The following is a 15,045-nucleotide window of genomic DNA, read 5'->3' on the forward strand; positions in this document are numbered from 1 at the left end:
TATATATATATATATCCCTTATTTGTGAATAATGTAAGAAGCAAGTTTCCGCCTCAAGTAAATTCAATATGATATCAAAGACTAAACAAAAGCTTCTCCGCCGAAACTACTCCAACAAGAACTCCTGCAAGCTGCCTAAAATCTCCTCTTTCCTGCAGAAAGCACTCTTTCTGCAGTTTGCAGGCCCTCTCTGGAACCTCCAAAAGCCACTGGAACCCCTGCAAGCTGCCGAAAATCTCCTCTTTCCTGCAGCCAGTCCTATTCCCTGCAGTCGGCACTCTTTCATGCAACCGGCACTCAAGTCCTCTCTGAAACCTCCAACAGCAGCTGGAACCCCTGCAGGCTGCCAAAAATCTCCTCTTCCCTGCAGCGAGTTCTCTTCCCTGCGGCGAGCCTCTTCCATGCAACCGGCACTCAAGTCCTCTCTGAAACCTCCAACAGCAGCTGGAACCCCAGCAGGTTGCCAAAAATCTCCTCTTCCCTAGAGCGAGTCCTCTTCCCTGCAACCGGCACTCTTTCTGCAGGTAGCAGGCCCTCTCTGGAATCTTTCCCTGTATATCATAAGCTCTCCTGTTGACCCTTCCCTGGTCTCCTGAGCCACCGGAAGCAATCCCTGCTGCTGGCATTGCTGCGGGCCCTCTGCAGGAACTCCTCCCTGCTGCTGGAATTTCCCTGCAGCACGCCTTCCTCTGTATTCCTCTGCCTCCGGATCTCTTCCCTGCAGCTGGAATTCCCTAGTGCAGGCCCCTCCTTTGTCGGAATCCATCTTGATATCTATCTTTCTGCCTACCAGCAGCAGCAGCATCCACCAGAAAGCAGCAGCAAGAAGCAGTAACAGCCAACGGACAGCGGCAGCAGTCGCTGATGCCGCAGAGGCAGCAAGCAGTAGGGGCAACAACACAGCTGCCAATTGTTCTTCTTCTTCCTGCAAAAATCAGCAGCCCTAAATTCGCAGAGAATTCATGACCAAGTAAGAGATGAAGAAATCAAGTTCTATTTCAGAGGCTAGTTCCGCATCAGAGACCGGGAATTCAATGCAGAGGGCTTCTGAACTCTCTAAGTTTATCACAAATCATAAACTCAATGGCCATAACTTCCTTCAATGGTCTCAATCCATGTTTATGTCTATTTGTGGTAAAGAGACAGAGGAACATCTTACGGGAGAGGACACGTTTTCTAAGATCACTTATCCCAACTATCGCACATGAAAGCATCAAAATCATATAGTTATGTTTTGGTGAGTCAACTCAATGATCACTGAAGTGGGAGAAACTTTTTTGCTCTACAAAACTGCCAAAGAAATCTGGGAGGCTGCAAGAAAAACATATTTCAGCATCGAAAGCGCAGCGGAATTGTTTGAGATTGAAATCAAGCTTCATGACATTTGTTAAGGAGAGCTAAACGTCACAAAACACTTCAAAACTCTCTCAAAGTATTGGCTACAATTTGATACGTTTGAAATATGTGTGAAAATATGCACAAGATGTTGTGTCATTTAAATATATCATCGATAAGAAAGGTCATTTAAATCTATCATCAACAATCATATTCCTAGCAGGACTAACTCACGAATTGGATGAGGGGGTAAGAGATGAGAGGGAAGTGAGAGGTAAGAAATCCTCTCCATCTCCATGTGAAGTATTTCCTTTAGTCAGGAGAGAATAGAGCAGGAAGAAATTGATGCTAACAGGAAATGGGGGTTCACCAAACACAAAAATTTCAGCTCAAAGGTCGAGAAGAACCGTCTAAATGTGACTATTGAAAGAGGATTGGGCATATCAAAGATAAATGTTGGAAACTCTGTGGAAAACCGCCCGACTGGAAACCTGGGCAGGGAAGGAAGGACCAAGAGAAACAGACAAATGCTGCTGCCACATCTGAAGGATAGAAGCAACCATTCACCAAGGAACAGCTTCAAGTACTGAAGAAACTCTTTGGAGGTAATTTAGTGCAAGACACCAACCTCGTGACACACGAAGGTAATATATCATTCTCCCATGTTGCCAGTAAAGGAAGATCCAGAACTTGGATCATAGATTCATAAGCCTCTTATCATATGACTGGAGAGAGACATCAATACTCTAATCAGCTATCAAGAGGCTTCTACATCTAGATTGGAAAGACTTGCCTATAATTCCCACTCAAACATTGCTGGGAGACAAGAAGTGGAGCTCTCTCGGGATATTACTTTTTCTTGTCTTCTATGTTCCGCAATTGTATTACAATTTAATTTCATACGGTAAGCTTACTCATGATATGAAATATATATGCAAACTCTTGTGAATTTCAAGTGGTGAAATCGGGGAAAGTGATTGACAGTGCTGAAATGTATCATGGCTTGTACGTGCTCAAGAAAAATCTCTCTAAACACACAATTGATCCCACCGTCATATGTCCCTCAAATTTACAAATATTAGATTATACTGTCGAAAAAAGGTCGTGTTATGGCATTGTTGTTTGGGCCATCCTATCTTAGATTATACTGTTAAGTTGTATCCACAATTATTTCTTAACAAAAAAAACCTAATTTTTATCAATGTGAGACTAGTCAACTTGTCGAAAACACTAGAAATAGTTATCACATGACTCACTATAAACCCCCACACTCCTTTTCCAATATCCACAATGATATTTGGGGATCTATCTTCAAAAGAGAAAGTCCTAAGTGGTGCTAGATGATTTGTTTTATTTATTGAGGATCATACTAGAGTACTTGAGTATTCCTAATGCTAAAAAAATATGAAACATCGCAAATCTTTCAAACCTTTATGACATGATTCAAACTCAATTCCAATGAAAATATTAGATCCACAAAGCTAACAAAACAAAGGAATGTTTCAGTTTCATATTGGGTCCTGTCTCTTAAAAAATGGAATTTTGATGGTAACATATCCACAAATCAAAGCTTTCTGTCCTACTACACCACTTAACATTTTTGGGTGTGTATCCTTTGTTCACATTCATTCTCCAACTCGCACCAAACTCAACCCTAAATCTATCAACTAAATTTTTCTTGGGTATGCCTTCAACAAAAAAGGGTATAAGTGTTACACTTTTGCCACCATAAAATACTACAACTCCATGAATGTCATATTTTTTAAGAATCAATACTACTATCCCAAATTTGATGTTCAAGGAAGAGGGTAAATGAAGATCAATTTTGAGATGCACTTGATAACATCTACACGAGAAACCCACCTACTCCTCTTCCACAAGACTCTCATACTCTTGTTGAGGATATCCAACTACTCTAAGCTGAAGTCCACGTACTCTAGGAGGAAGAAAAACCTCGAGAAAGTGAAAGTTAAATGGCAAAAACAGAACTGCTCCAACCAAAGCTCGAGTGCATAACCTAAAATTTTGGGAGAGTCTAATACTCATGAGTTATCCCCTTTATCTTCTGATGCTGATAACAAGGAAAGTTGTATGAGATACCCAATTCAGGAGTATGTAGTTTATGGAAAGCTATCCTCGGCCTATAGATTCCTAAATTTAATTATGAAGCTCTTGAAAGTTTTGAATAGAGAAAAATAATGAAAGACGAAATTCGAGCATTAAAGTATAATGGCACATGGACTCTTGATAAAATTTCTCAGGATAAGAAGCCAGTTGGATGCAATAAGCGTTCAACATAAAATATAAAACTGATGGAAATGTTGAGAGATTCAAAGCCAGACTTGTTATGAAATGTTTCACACAAGCATATAGGATCGACTATTATGAGAAATTCGCACCAGTTGTCAAACTGAATGCTATCAAAATTCTTCTTTCAATAGTCGTTAGCAGGGAATGGGGGCTTCATCAACTTTAAATAAAAAAAATATCTTCCTGAATAGGGATCTGGAAGAGGAAGTGTACATGGAGATTTCACTAGAATTTGAAAATAATTCCAATAAACGACTAGTATGCAAACTAAAAAAAATCTCTCTATGGGATTAAACAATCACCAGGGGTGTTGTTTGAAAAATTTGCTAAAACTACAAAATTCAATGGATATTCTCAAAGTTAAGTTGATCACACATTATGCATAAAACACACTCAGGAAAAAAAATTGATGCACGAATTGTATATGAAGATGATGTGATTATTAATGGTGATAATGAAAGAGAAATTATTAAAATCAAAGAAGCATTGGCCACTGAGTTTGAAATCAAATAACTAGGAAATATGAGATATTTTCTAGACATGGACGTAGCAAGGTCCAAGAAAGAGAATGTTATATCATAGAGGAAATACATCCTAGATCACCTAAATAAAATAAAGGTGATTGAATGCAAACATGCTGATACTCTAATGGAACCCAATAACAAGTATAACAGGGCAGGAGAAAGTATATCTGTGGATAAGGGAATATACCAATGATAGATAGGAAAACTCATTCATCTATCACATGCTATGTCAGATAATGTATACTCTTTCAATATTGTGAGCCAGCACATGAATTGCCCAAATGAATAGCATTTGGAGATGATTTGCAGGATTATGAAATTTCTCAAAATGACTCCGGGTTATGGATTATTTTTTGAGAAAATCAGAAACAGAAGTGGACGTCAACATTGATCCTAGTTGAGCTGGAGAACTCAGTGACAAAAGGTTCACCATAGGTTATTGCTCATGTGCACCAAGAAATCTAGTTACACAGAGGAGCAAGAAACAAGAAATTATTTTGAGAAGAAGTGCATAATCAGAGTATAAGGCACTTGCCTTAGGGATTTGTGAACTTTGATGTTCTTCCAATTAGCTTATTCAAATGTTCTGTGACATTCAAGCAACTATCAATATTACTAAAAATTTATGCATTATGATAACACCAAACATATTGAAGTTGATGGAAACTACATCTCTAAAAAGGTCAATGAAGGAGTTATACAAATAAGCTACATCCCAACACAGCAACAAGTTGTTGATATCTTCGTTAAAGCTCTTTCTTGCAGCACCTTACAATTCAATACCAAGCTCGATCTCTACAACATTGATGACTCAGCTTGACGGCAAGAGTGAACATTTGAGATGATTTGGTCTTTTTCATATTTATCTCTTGGATGTAGGTCGGCCACCGCCTCCAAATCTTGGAGGATTTGATTGGGATATCTTAGGAAACCTTTGATTGGTTTATTCTCTTCCTATTTTAAGTCTTTCTTATTTTTAATTCAGAACTATTTTCTTTCCTAATTTAGGTAAAATATGTTTGAAAAGTTTGCAAAGAAAGGACGGATTGGTTTCCCAAAATGTGTGTGTGCATGTGTGTGTGTTTGTGTCCTATTTGTGAATAATTAAAGAAGCAGGTTTCCTCCATAAGTAAATTCAAATCTCATTATGAAAATTTATTAAATGAGAATTTTAAAAATAAACGAAGAGAGCTCCGAATTCCAATCATAGATAACATAGTTTGAGTTAAAAAAAAAAAAAAAAAACTAAATTAACACTCCAAAGAAGAAAAAAACTTTTGATCCCAATGAGACATGTTTTAAAATTTGAAGAATTATTAAAGGCATTTGAGTTATTTGGTTGACAAATTTATTCAATAGAATATTAAATGGGGAAATTTGCATACAAACCACACAATTCTTATGTGTTAACAAACCTAACAGCAAAAGGTTGGTATTTACACTAATAACACTTTGGTTCATAAACCTATGCATGAAAGGTTTATTTCACTTTTAAAAGATAGTGATAGTATTTTCCTTTTTTTTTATGAGATGTTAATGAATTGAGTGATATGCATGTAAGAATGAAAGTTTGTGTTAGATAATGTAAATACATAAGAATTTTATGGTATGTATGTAAATGCCCAACTATATATTAAGAAATCAAATCATGAGAGAAATATTTTTATACCAAACTAAGAAATAAGAAGATGACTTGGATTGACAGAACTATATAGCAATCAAACATACCAGTCATATGATAAAATTGTGAGGGAATATAATGGAGCATGAAGTTATAAAAAACAGGTTTGTATAAGAAAATCAGTTTAGTCTCATGTTAGAAAGATTAAATATAAAAATGATTTAAGCTAAAGAAATTAGAAGAGAATAAAGCCAACACAAAACGATCTTCATGGGATTTTTATTTACCTTGAAAATACATGGCCTATGTGCCACAAGAATTGATTAGATCTATATTAAGAAAAATTGCGTCCAAGATATGGTGAAATTATTAAAGAAATTTCTAATGAAGCATTAGCTAAAATCAGAAGCAGTTTTTGAGAGGCCAAAACGTTCTCAATCATTGTATGATTATCCTCGTATTGTTTTTAATGAAGATATAAACAAATGATACTCAAAATGAGGTGATTGCGTTCCTGACATGCTATTTATATATGCCAACAATTATATAGGAGAGACTGTGAAACCCCAACATACATTGATGGACAGTTAAAGCAATAAAGTAAATAATTAGAAGATCAAGACATTTTTAATATAATAAAAACCAAGTCTGTGACATATAATACAGTAGGTGTAAAAATATCAATATTTCAAGAAGATTAAGTTATATATGTGTAAAGAATTGAGACGTATATGATGAGATAACTTCAGGAGTTAATAGATGAGTTATTAAACAGTAGAAGCCTCAACGATACTTGGTGATGAGAGGTTATCAAAGTGACTTGATGATAAAATATTTATAAAGTAACAATTCGACCAACTATGTTTGTGGATCTATGTGTAAGACAGTAAAAACAATTATGGATAGACAAGTTGAGTATGGCAAAAGAAAATGTTAAGATAGATGTATAACAAAACTTAGAATGATAAATCAAAAGATTAATATAACTGAGGGGTTATAGAAGTAGCGCCAACTAAAGAAATTAATGGAAAATAAATTTAGATGGTTTGAGCATATATAAATAAAGTAGTAGATTGTAGGAAAATAGAATTAATATGGAAGAATTCGTATAAGGAAGCGTTAGGCCAAAACATAGACAAAAGTTGTTAGAAAAACGTCTAAACTAAATTCAACATGTCAAATAATTTTCAACGGGAACAAATTGAGAATTAGAAATCAAAAAACGAACTTGAGATAGTTGGGATACAACTTATGAAGACAAAAATGGAAATGCTTGTTTGTTTAAAACTATGAGAAGAATCAAATTCATTTCTTAATAGATGGCATGGTCTTAAGTCAACATTCAGGTTAAACAATGCATGAGAATTAATTCTAAGCATGTTTACAACACTTGATCCCCACTAGTGTATGAAAAACCGGGCATCACTTTAGTCCATTTAGTGCAAACACATCAATTTTGAAAGTGAAAAACATTATACAAAGTATTGCATATAAGACACTAAATGCAATTCAATTTACAAAAAAAATGATGGATGACAAATCTTGCGTAGTGTCAATCTTGGTAACCGTAACAATATTTAGTACAATTAATATTTTGAAGGGCAATGCCTAGGATGCGAAATAAACTACTAAATGAACACATGTATTACATGCCATAGAAGCTAGATGTGTACATTACAACATTATTTCGAGTTTCAAAGTCAAACTACTTCCACTCACTTAGCTAAGAATATTTATTCCAGGCCACGACTAGCTGGCCCAGCAAGACTAGTAAGAAACTGGAGAGCTTTTATGGGTCTAAATATGTCAGTTGCTACTCTGGTCCAATGTAAGCCTAATCCAAAAAAGAAGCTTGTAGTTTGAGGATGTAAGCTTCTAGGAAATACTGAATTTTAATATGCATAAAAGTGTCCTACTATTGTGCACATTTATCGTTGCCCATCAATAAAAGTTCATCATCTAGCTATTGAAATGGATGCATTAAGTCATAGGCATTGGTAAATAAACTCATAATGATAAATTGGTTTCATGTTTGTTTTATGAGTACAGCACAAAAAATTATCAAACATTTTAATGGTTAAACATAAGAAGCCATTTAGTTTTAAGCATAAATTTGAATAAAATCATTTCAATTTAAAGAGAGTTTAGTTCAATAAACATTTAAGTAGTAAAGGCAAGGAAAAGCTAATAATTAAAGAACTTACATGATTGCCATTACAAGTAAAATTTTCCTTGGATCCATTCTTGATGGTCTGTGCTGACGCGTGCGTCCTTCTTGAGCATCATCTGCATTAAATTTCTCTTTACGAGAGGGAGCAGTCACAGGTAGAGTCGGCAATGCACTTGACCAGAAGGGAAGTAACATTCTCAGAAACTTGTGACCGAAAGGGCCTGAGATGGAAAGTTTAATCATTTAGACTTACGTTATGAAAGGAAATTAATTTGATATCCTCCAAAAAATCCATGTTTCAATCAAATAACTTGATTTAGGCCAATTTATGTCCAGTACCCACTAATATCAATATAATCAAGCTTTGAAACAGTTAGAAATAGAAAGGAGATACTCAAAATCAAAATTCAAATTTATTGATAATGATGATTAGTGTAATGAATTCTCACACAAAGTTGAAACAGACATCCGGAGCAGAGTTTCACATACAAGTGTAGGAGTCACAAAAAAATGGAAGGGAATTGGTATATATAAAAAGAATACATTTGTTAAATTGTTTAATCTTGGAAGGTGTCATTTAATCGAGACCAAAAGGAAAACCAATCTAATGGGCACGATTGATGTTTTGGTACGATCCGACATCAAAATCGCACGTTTTACCACAGAAATTAAGGCAAACACAAATATTTTCTTCAATAATCCAAACAACTCAACAAGAATACAAAAGATAAGCGCCAACAACTCAAGAGGTAGACGATCTCTCCCAATTCTACAATTCGAGAGGTAGGAAATCTTTCACAAACCCTAAACCTAAGACTAACAATCCAATCTCAAACATCCCCCCTAACCCTAGACATACCAAGCAAACTTTGGCCGTTAGATTTGTAAATAAACAAGAATTGGGAGGTATATATGTAAATGCCCCTTTATATTATAATATCAAGTCCGACGCTTATCAAAATCATATATTTTTAACAATAGAAGCGCCGCGTGTCAGTGTCTGTGTCCCCGTGTCCATGTCAATGCATCATAGAACACAATTCTAGATTCAACACTTATGCTTGTGCTATGCAGGTTTTGACTATTTTAATCCTGGATGTGAACAATAAAATTTTTGTCCTTAAACAAACATAGTGTTGGTGATAGAAACTTTTTTTTAGCTCAATTCTTAGACTTACAAGCAAGCAAACCACACAAAATTTCCATAACATTAAAAACAGTAAAATGTATCAAGCAATGATAAGCTTAAGTAGAAGGTACGGAACTATAGATTCCATAAGCAAAATACCAAGTTTAATTGTTTTCATTCTCCATCACTCATCAACAGTAGAAGGTACGGCTATTTACCTATAGTAGCTCTGAAGCATAAGTTAATCATAACCAAGTACAATGAATATACAAATCCGGATACTGATTCTGTGGGTTAATAATAGAATCTTATGAGCAATAAACATTGCTCAACCACAAAAGTAACGGGAAAAAATTAATTCATCTCCATGCATACTCCCAAGCAATAGAAATTGCTCCTAAAAACTTCCACATTTAGAAAACCGGTAAACAAGCAAACATTTCTAAACTAAAAACAAGGACAAAATTAGCATTATCAATGTAAGCAATACTGACTTACCCCTTCGGGTATACTTTCTATGTGTCCCATCTTCATCATCTGCATAATAAGAAACTTCAGAGCTCAGCCGTTCAACATTGTGACTTCCTTTTCGTGTAGTGGCACCAGGCTGTATAATGTTCAAAGACAAGAAATAAACTAAGCAGAACAGGGGTTGGTACAAGAGCATACATGCAGAAGTGATATAAAAGCATAGAACAAATGATAACAGAAAATCTATAACTTACAGTTGTAGCATTCTTGCTTTTGATAAAATTGGGATCTTGATCCGATAAGAAATGGTTTTTTGCTAAGCTAGGGTCCTCTATTTCCACAATATCTATTTCAGAATGCTTCAGAGATAGCAATCCACCAGAAGAGGAGGTTACACTTTTATCTTTAACATAATCAAATGAACTGGAACTGCCCTTCTCTCCATCCTCAGAAGCGGATATGTGAATAAGAGGATCTGAAGCAAAAGCAGGAGGTGCAGCACGGAGCTCTGATGGAGGTAATGACACAAGGTAATTTCCAAATATATTTTTCTCAAGGCCACTCTGAAATAATTGATGAATAAATTCATAATGAACTGAAATGTGAAATTTATGAATTGCTAATATGGGACAAGTAGCAACTTAAGATAGAAATAGTGGACAGAGAAAAACAGGCAAAAAACAGAAATAAAAAAATAACCTAAGTATATAAGAAGCCATACAGCAAAAACTACCTGAAATGCCTGTCAGCAGCAAGAACTGTCTAATCTCATGCTGTTCAATATGATATATTTGAACCAATTCGCCAAAAATACTTCTCATTTAAAACTTTTACATTTTAAGAGTTCAAGATATCAATGTTAATTCGGTTCATTTAGTAAGGCAGTAATCCAAATTTTGTCTTTGCTAATTCTTCTCATAAGGAGCTGACAGCTTATAACAATTTATATACTTGAGACAAAAAAAATCAAAAAGGCACACATTAAAAATAATTACTAGATCAGAACAAATAGATTTATTTTTAGACATACTAAAAAAATAAGGTTTTTTTTCCTGGCGCCCTTGTTTTTTACCGAATTTAAAATCTCCAAGGTGGCAGGAACCAGAATAAAAAACTTGTGTTGGATACTAGGACATCACTACAAAAGCTAGAAAGGAATATATCTTGCAAGTAGCATAATCAATAGATTCACATGTCATTCCTAGAGCAATGAGAGGCCAAAATTATCATTATAATAAAATTTTAAGTTGCACCAATACTTAGCCAAATTTTCAAAACAAGAGGTAAGCCAACTGTTCAGACGGTGTAATTGGTAATTCAATGATTAGACATGATCAGCCTATTGATATTGGGACTTAACCATACACCGAAAACAGTAAGGATTGAAAAGATGAGATGACTTTCAGCAGACATTCATAATATAAATACGTCATTTTTTTTTTCCTTTGGCTGATCTATCAGTTCATCCGTGCACAACCTTTGACCAAAGAAATGGGAGTGCCTGAAGCAGGATAATTATGTAAAGATGATTTCATAAAAAATTGTCATTAGATGAACTTCATTCATTAGGAGAAAAAGTAGGCAGAACTATTAGTTCAATCATTCGATGAGCTCGAATCAAGCTTACCTGAATAATCAAGATTTTTCACAATTAGATGGGAAATTCACAATTATGATCATCCAATGAAGATTTGTTAAAATCAAGCTTACCTGAACAATTGCTTCCTTCAGTTTCGTGTGCAAGCAAGATCCAGTATCTTTAATGTTTTTAGGTGGCCAAATCTGCACACAGTACAAAAGTAATCCATTATAAAATTAGTAAACAGCCAAAGTCACTGTAACAAAACTGTCACCATTTTGTTCGCATCTAAGATAAATTTTTTCAATAAAAAAAAAAATCATAATTTCAACATTCAAGCAACAAGATGGGACAGAAAATGAAAGGCAGCTGTTTACTTTATACTGAAGTAACTAGTTTTGTTTCATTCACCATTGCCAATCTATTTTAGGCATCACTTTGCGAACCTCTTTTCTTTGATTACCCTCTCAGATAGTAGGTTCCAATAAAACTAATTGCCAAGCTTTCTAATGAATCCAATATAAGAATGATATAACCAAGCTTAAGAAAAAGTTATTAAAAAATTAATTATAAAAAATTTTCAAATAATTTAATTAAGCAGAAAATATTGGCATGATTCTGCATCCCTTGCAGCCTACAGAATTTGCTCCAATCTTTTCCCCCTTTTCTGGACCAACAAACTAGGGGACAAGAAGAGAACAAATTTGTGCTGATAACTGGAAAGAAGAAACTACAACTGCTGCATGCAGGCATACTCAAGATAACACATTGATAGGCAGAACTAACAAATTAAACAAACAAGAGTTCATGTGAGTACATTAACATAAATTTCAATTAAAAATAAGTTAGCTTGATTGGGCTGGGTGCGTGAGTTTGCATCTGTGTGAGGGAAAAACGGGTTAGCTTGCTCAGGTTGAAGCTGAGCTGATTCTGGGATCAGAATTGAGACAAAAGCATCCCAGAACAGGCCTGAGCTCAATCTACTTGAGCAACCGACCTATAAAAAAGGTTAAAAAAATGAATTGAACCAAAATTAACTAATTTTCCATGTGTAAAGGCTGGAGTTTGTCAGAGTTCGACCATAAGAACATTTCATATTTCACCATTTCATGTAAAGTAACACAGTAGTTATCATAACAAAAATGAATCCCCATACTACAGAAGAGATGAGGTTAAATAGGATGGTAATTTAAATTGAACTGAGGTAAGGGTAGCTTTCCCTTGTTTTCAAATGAAATTTCACATGTAAATACAAGGCTAAGCATCGACGGCATATCAAAAAAGAATTTGATTTGCTTCATGCTGATAAATTATAAAACACGATCAAACCAAAGAATGGTTAGAAAAAATTGAAACATAAAAAAGAATAATGAGAGCTTACAGGAGATGAGCATTGAGGGCAAACATATCCTGCTGGTGCAGTTTGAGGTGGGAAGCTTTGAATATGTAACACCAAACAGTTGGTATGCATAACGTCTACAATGGCAAAAACAAAGAAGGTAAAAAATAGTAAGGCAAAAGTGCTTCTGAATAAAATGTTTGTCATGCATATATAAATTTTGCAAATAGGAAAAAAACAATCACAAATAACTTTTTTTTTGCATACGTAAGCAACCCAATCGAGTAATTTCACTTCCAGCTTCAAGCTCTGCTTGGCACCGAGGACAACTAGGAGGCCAATCATAGTCTCCATTAACTACCCAATCAGAGTATTTTTGGACCTAGAAAATCAAGATGCGTCAATTTTCTAATCAAAGACCTAAAATGTACGGAATCACATTATATTAAGTGAAGGGAAGATTACATCCATGATAAGCACATTTATGATAATAAAAAAGAAATAATAATGTATATTTGGAAGGTATTTGTACGTTGATGCACTCTCCACATGAAGGTGATAATTACACCATACAAGAAAAAAATGGTAATGTGTGAATCACCATTCCTAACATGAATTAAGCAGATATATGAAATCATAATGAAAATATAAGAAAGTAATATCCAAAAACAACCTCGTTACCTATTTGTATATAGCCAAATTAGTCCCTCAAATACATAAAATTGATCTCAAATGGTCTCTCAAAAAAAAAAAAAGACAAAAATTGGGATAAGACAAAAATTGGGATACCAAATTGGGATACCAAATTGATCCCAAAAAATCCCTCAACACGAAATTGATCCTAATTAAGTGCATCGGGGACTACACTGAGATAAATTTTATATATTCGATCAACTAAATTGGAGAAATATGATACCTTGATACTAAAATGACCACGTATAATTAGTCAAGAGACAACTGTGGGTCTTTATTCTATAATAAAGCATTCATCAGAAGTGCAGATTTCGTATTTTTATAAGAAAATCTAATATAAGAAAATCTAGTACCATTGAAGAAATAAGCTATCTAAGCATGGAGTAAATTTTATTTTAGTAATTTTCTCAAATTTTATGAATTTTAGTTTTATAATTTTCCTTTGAATCATACATTCATACCTATGATGCCTTTATGAGAATGGGTTGTGCTATCTAATTTTGCTTGTGAATATGGATTCACTTTTTTTTTTAGTTTTTTCTTTTTTTTTAATCATGTCTATGATAATTCTTATGAGAATAAGTGTTTTTCCTTTCTAATCTTCATTGTTATCGGCCATGAGTTTGGATTCAATTCACTGCTGGTTCAGCTTCCCTAATCCTTGGTCATATTTACGGGTTTGTTCCAGCTTTGTTGGTTCAATGCCTATTATGGGTATGTAACTTGCAATCTTTTATTATGAGAATCCAGGCACAATTGCTGTCCAAGGTTTGTGATTCCACGGTACTCTATTATGAAATTTCTAACAATCTACCAACTCTATCAACAAAGTTTTTAATTGAAATTTATGGTTGGATCTATAATTATGAATATTTTTTTTTGGAGCATGTTAAAATATTCCATTGCATATTTTATTTTGATTATCATTTTGCTCGTGTGGCATCAATGTAATTCTTTATAACAAGTTGCTGATAAAAACTGCAGATTTTCAAGGGTACTTACTTCCTTATACTTTATATGGCTCAAGTTGTTATAATGATATTACCTTTTATTTCCTCCATTTATATTATTGAATTTGGATTCTGAATTTTTTTTTTAATTAGGGTGTTAGTTTCTAATCAAACTTAACTCATTTATAATCCTGAATGTTTATATAATATTTACATTAGATAACCGATAAATTATCACTTGTATAAAATACTTGATTAAATTAATAGTTTTTGAACAAAAAATTTGACTTGTGTTTGTGAGATTATACTTGTCATCCAAGATCTATATTAAGAAACCATAAACCCAAAAAAGTCCTTTATACTATTGGTATCAAAGCTCATAGATGTGTAAACAAGTTAACTAGAAGTGACGTTCAAAGTTAGGGTTTAACAAAACATCAAAGAGATGTGATTTTCATAAATTGAAAATTCAATTAGCAAAATAAACATAGTAAAATGAGTTTGGGATATAAAACATGTCATTGGTTGAATAGGAAAAAGAAAATAAGTGAGGATATACATATCGAGAGTGAATATTAAAACTTTAAAAATTACTCAATTTTAATCCATAGGTAGTTGAACCTGATCATAATGATGAAACTGTTCATTGGAATGTTAAAATAATTAGGAAATAAAATTCATTGCATGAGAAACAATCAAGATGGACTTTACAAGGTGCATGCTTCTGAAACTTAGTAATCATATTAGTAAAGCAACTTACATAAATGATGAAAATAATTAAAAAATTAAATTTGAGGCATCCACATATAATTGGAATTTATATCTTAATTTTTTTTCTTACTACCATATGGATATGAATGAAATCATTGAACATTCAAGTAAAAGTTAAGGATTTGCTGCTGATTGTGGCAAAACATAGGGAAA

General features: G+C 34.0%; 1 protein-coding gene across 2 annotated transcripts in view; it reads right to left on the minus strand.

Moving 5' to 3' along the window:
* The window catches only part of LOC110023887 (zinc finger protein-like 1 homolog), a 20,921-nt gene that overhangs the window by 1,235 nt on the left and 4,641 nt on the right, over nt 1-15,045 (minus strand). For both annotated transcript variants that reach the window (XM_020723526.1, XM_020723524.1), the window contains exons 3-8: nt 12,746-12,860; nt 12,521-12,615; nt 11,271-11,342; nt 9,815-10,123; nt 9,588-9,696; nt 7,995-8,181 (exon numbers count right to left, since the gene is read on the minus strand). In XM_020723526.1, the coding sequence (XP_020579185.1) occupies nt 7,995-8,181; nt 9,588-9,696; nt 9,815-10,123; nt 11,271-11,342; nt 12,521-12,615; nt 12,746-12,860 (887 nt within the window). The remainder of the gene's footprint in view (nt 1-7,994; nt 8,182-9,587; nt 9,697-9,814; nt 10,124-11,270; nt 11,343-12,520; nt 12,616-12,745; nt 12,861-15,045) is intronic.

This window comes from Phalaenopsis equestris, unplaced genomic scaffold, assembly GCF_001263595.1.
Source record: "Phalaenopsis equestris unplaced genomic scaffold, ASM126359v1 Scaffold000233, whole genome shotgun sequence".
In the NCBI taxonomy this organism is placed as follows: domain Eukaryota; kingdom Viridiplantae; phylum Streptophyta; class Magnoliopsida; order Asparagales; family Orchidaceae; genus Phalaenopsis; species Phalaenopsis equestris.